The following is a 1,448-nucleotide window of genomic DNA, read 5'->3' on the forward strand; positions in this document are numbered from 1 at the left end:
AGAGCATCCTGTCAAGACAACGTCAGCCCAAGCGGGTCCAGGCAAACCAGCCGGCATCGAGGAGTTTGATATGGAGCTGGCCAAGAAACAGAGTTGCTTCTGGGCGAGTCTTTGCCAGCTCTGGAGCAGCCCATCGCCCTCCCACGGCAGGGCAGGATCGCCGCCAAAAACAAATCGCGTCGGGCTGCGGCAGAGGGTCCCTTCATCCGCCAGCACCACGGCCACTCGCCCAGACCCCACGGGCACCGACACTGTGTCCCTTATCTTTCTGCAAATCTCTGGAGGCACTTGTTTGGAGCAACAGCATCCCAAAAACTCAGACCAGAGGCACCGACGGCCATCCAGCATCAAGCACAGCAGGTTTCCTGGCTCCTCTCGCATCCTCAGCCGCAGCTCGGGCATAGCCAGAGTGACGAAGCAGCGGATGTGGGTTCGGGATTTTCCCAAACGTGAGCTGCCGTTGGGGCTGTTGGTGATTATTTTGCACAAGCATCCCGATACGTCCGGGCTTATTTGCATTCCGTTGAGGGGTTAAAAAAAAAAAAAAAGCAAAGCCAGCATCAAAAGCAGAGAGGGGAAAACGGGCCATCCGCACGGAGTCGCTGAATCCAGCGGGGATGTTTTATTGACTTGGTCAAGGCAAGAGCGGAATTCCAACAGAACTCCGGGAGGAAGAGCTGAGCCGACCGTGCCGGAGGCGGGGAAGACGTGGAGCCCGTTCCCAAGCTCTGCCAGCCACCCGACCGCCGTGGTGTGTAACACCAACCGTACAGACGGAGGGAGAACGAAATCCGCCTGGTTTGGGGTGGGGTAAGAAGGGCAGCGGAAGCAAAACCAAGGAAAGAACCGTGCTGAACGCTTCCAGAGGAACTCTGCCGGGAGAGCAGGCTCTGAGGGATCTCACTGGCACCGGGGAGACTCCCCCAGACCCGCAAAATGTTGATTTAACTTCCCACTGGGGATCTCCCGCCTGGCAGAGCGGAGGATTGCCGACAGGCTCTCGTCACCCGGCACCTACCTTCTCCTCGCGCTCATATCCACCGGCTCCTCGTTGATGTTCTCCTTCCCCGGCCTCCCTGCAGTCCTGCCATCCCCGTGGGGCCTCAGGCTCCCGTTCAGCTTCTCCTCGTAGACTTTCACCCCGTCCTGCTTCACCGGCAGCTCGTGCGGCACCTCGATGCCTGAGAGATCTTTCCTCTTCAGCAGCGCCAGCATCTTCAAGCGCTCCATGGCCTCGTGCCCTTCCATCTTCAACCTCTTCGCCAGGACGTCATCCCGATCGTCCGCTTGGTCCAGGCTCCGCTTCAAGAGGTACAGGCGCATAGCAGCTGCCGTTATCCTGTCCATCCTGCGGGGCAGAGGGGACACAAGGACACCGTCAGCGCCACGCCAAGCGCTCCCAGCACACCCAGCGTAACCCCCTGCAGGGCCGGCGCAGCCCAGCCCTC

General features: G+C 60.0%; 1 protein-coding gene across 1 annotated transcript in view; it reads right to left on the reverse strand.

The window, feature by feature from the left end:
- GATAD2B (GATA zinc finger domain containing 2B) overlaps positions 1–1,347 on the reverse strand; it is a gene marked incomplete at its 3' end in the record, with an annotated part of 6,105 nt that extends 4,758 nt beyond the window's left edge. The window contains exon 1 of the mRNA XM_010073151.1: positions 1,019–1,347. Within this exon, the coding sequence (XP_010071453.1) occupies positions 1,019–1,347 (329 nt within the window). The remainder of the gene's footprint in view (positions 1–1,018) is intronic.
- Between the last annotated feature and the right edge of the window lie 101 nt (positions 1,348–1,448).

This window comes from Pterocles gutturalis, unplaced genomic scaffold (genome assembly GCF_000699245.1).
Source record: "Pterocles gutturalis isolate BGI_N339 unplaced genomic scaffold, ASM69924v1 scaffold5087, whole genome shotgun sequence".
NCBI lineage: Eukaryota > Metazoa > Chordata > Aves > Pterocliformes > Pteroclidae > Pterocles > Pterocles gutturalis.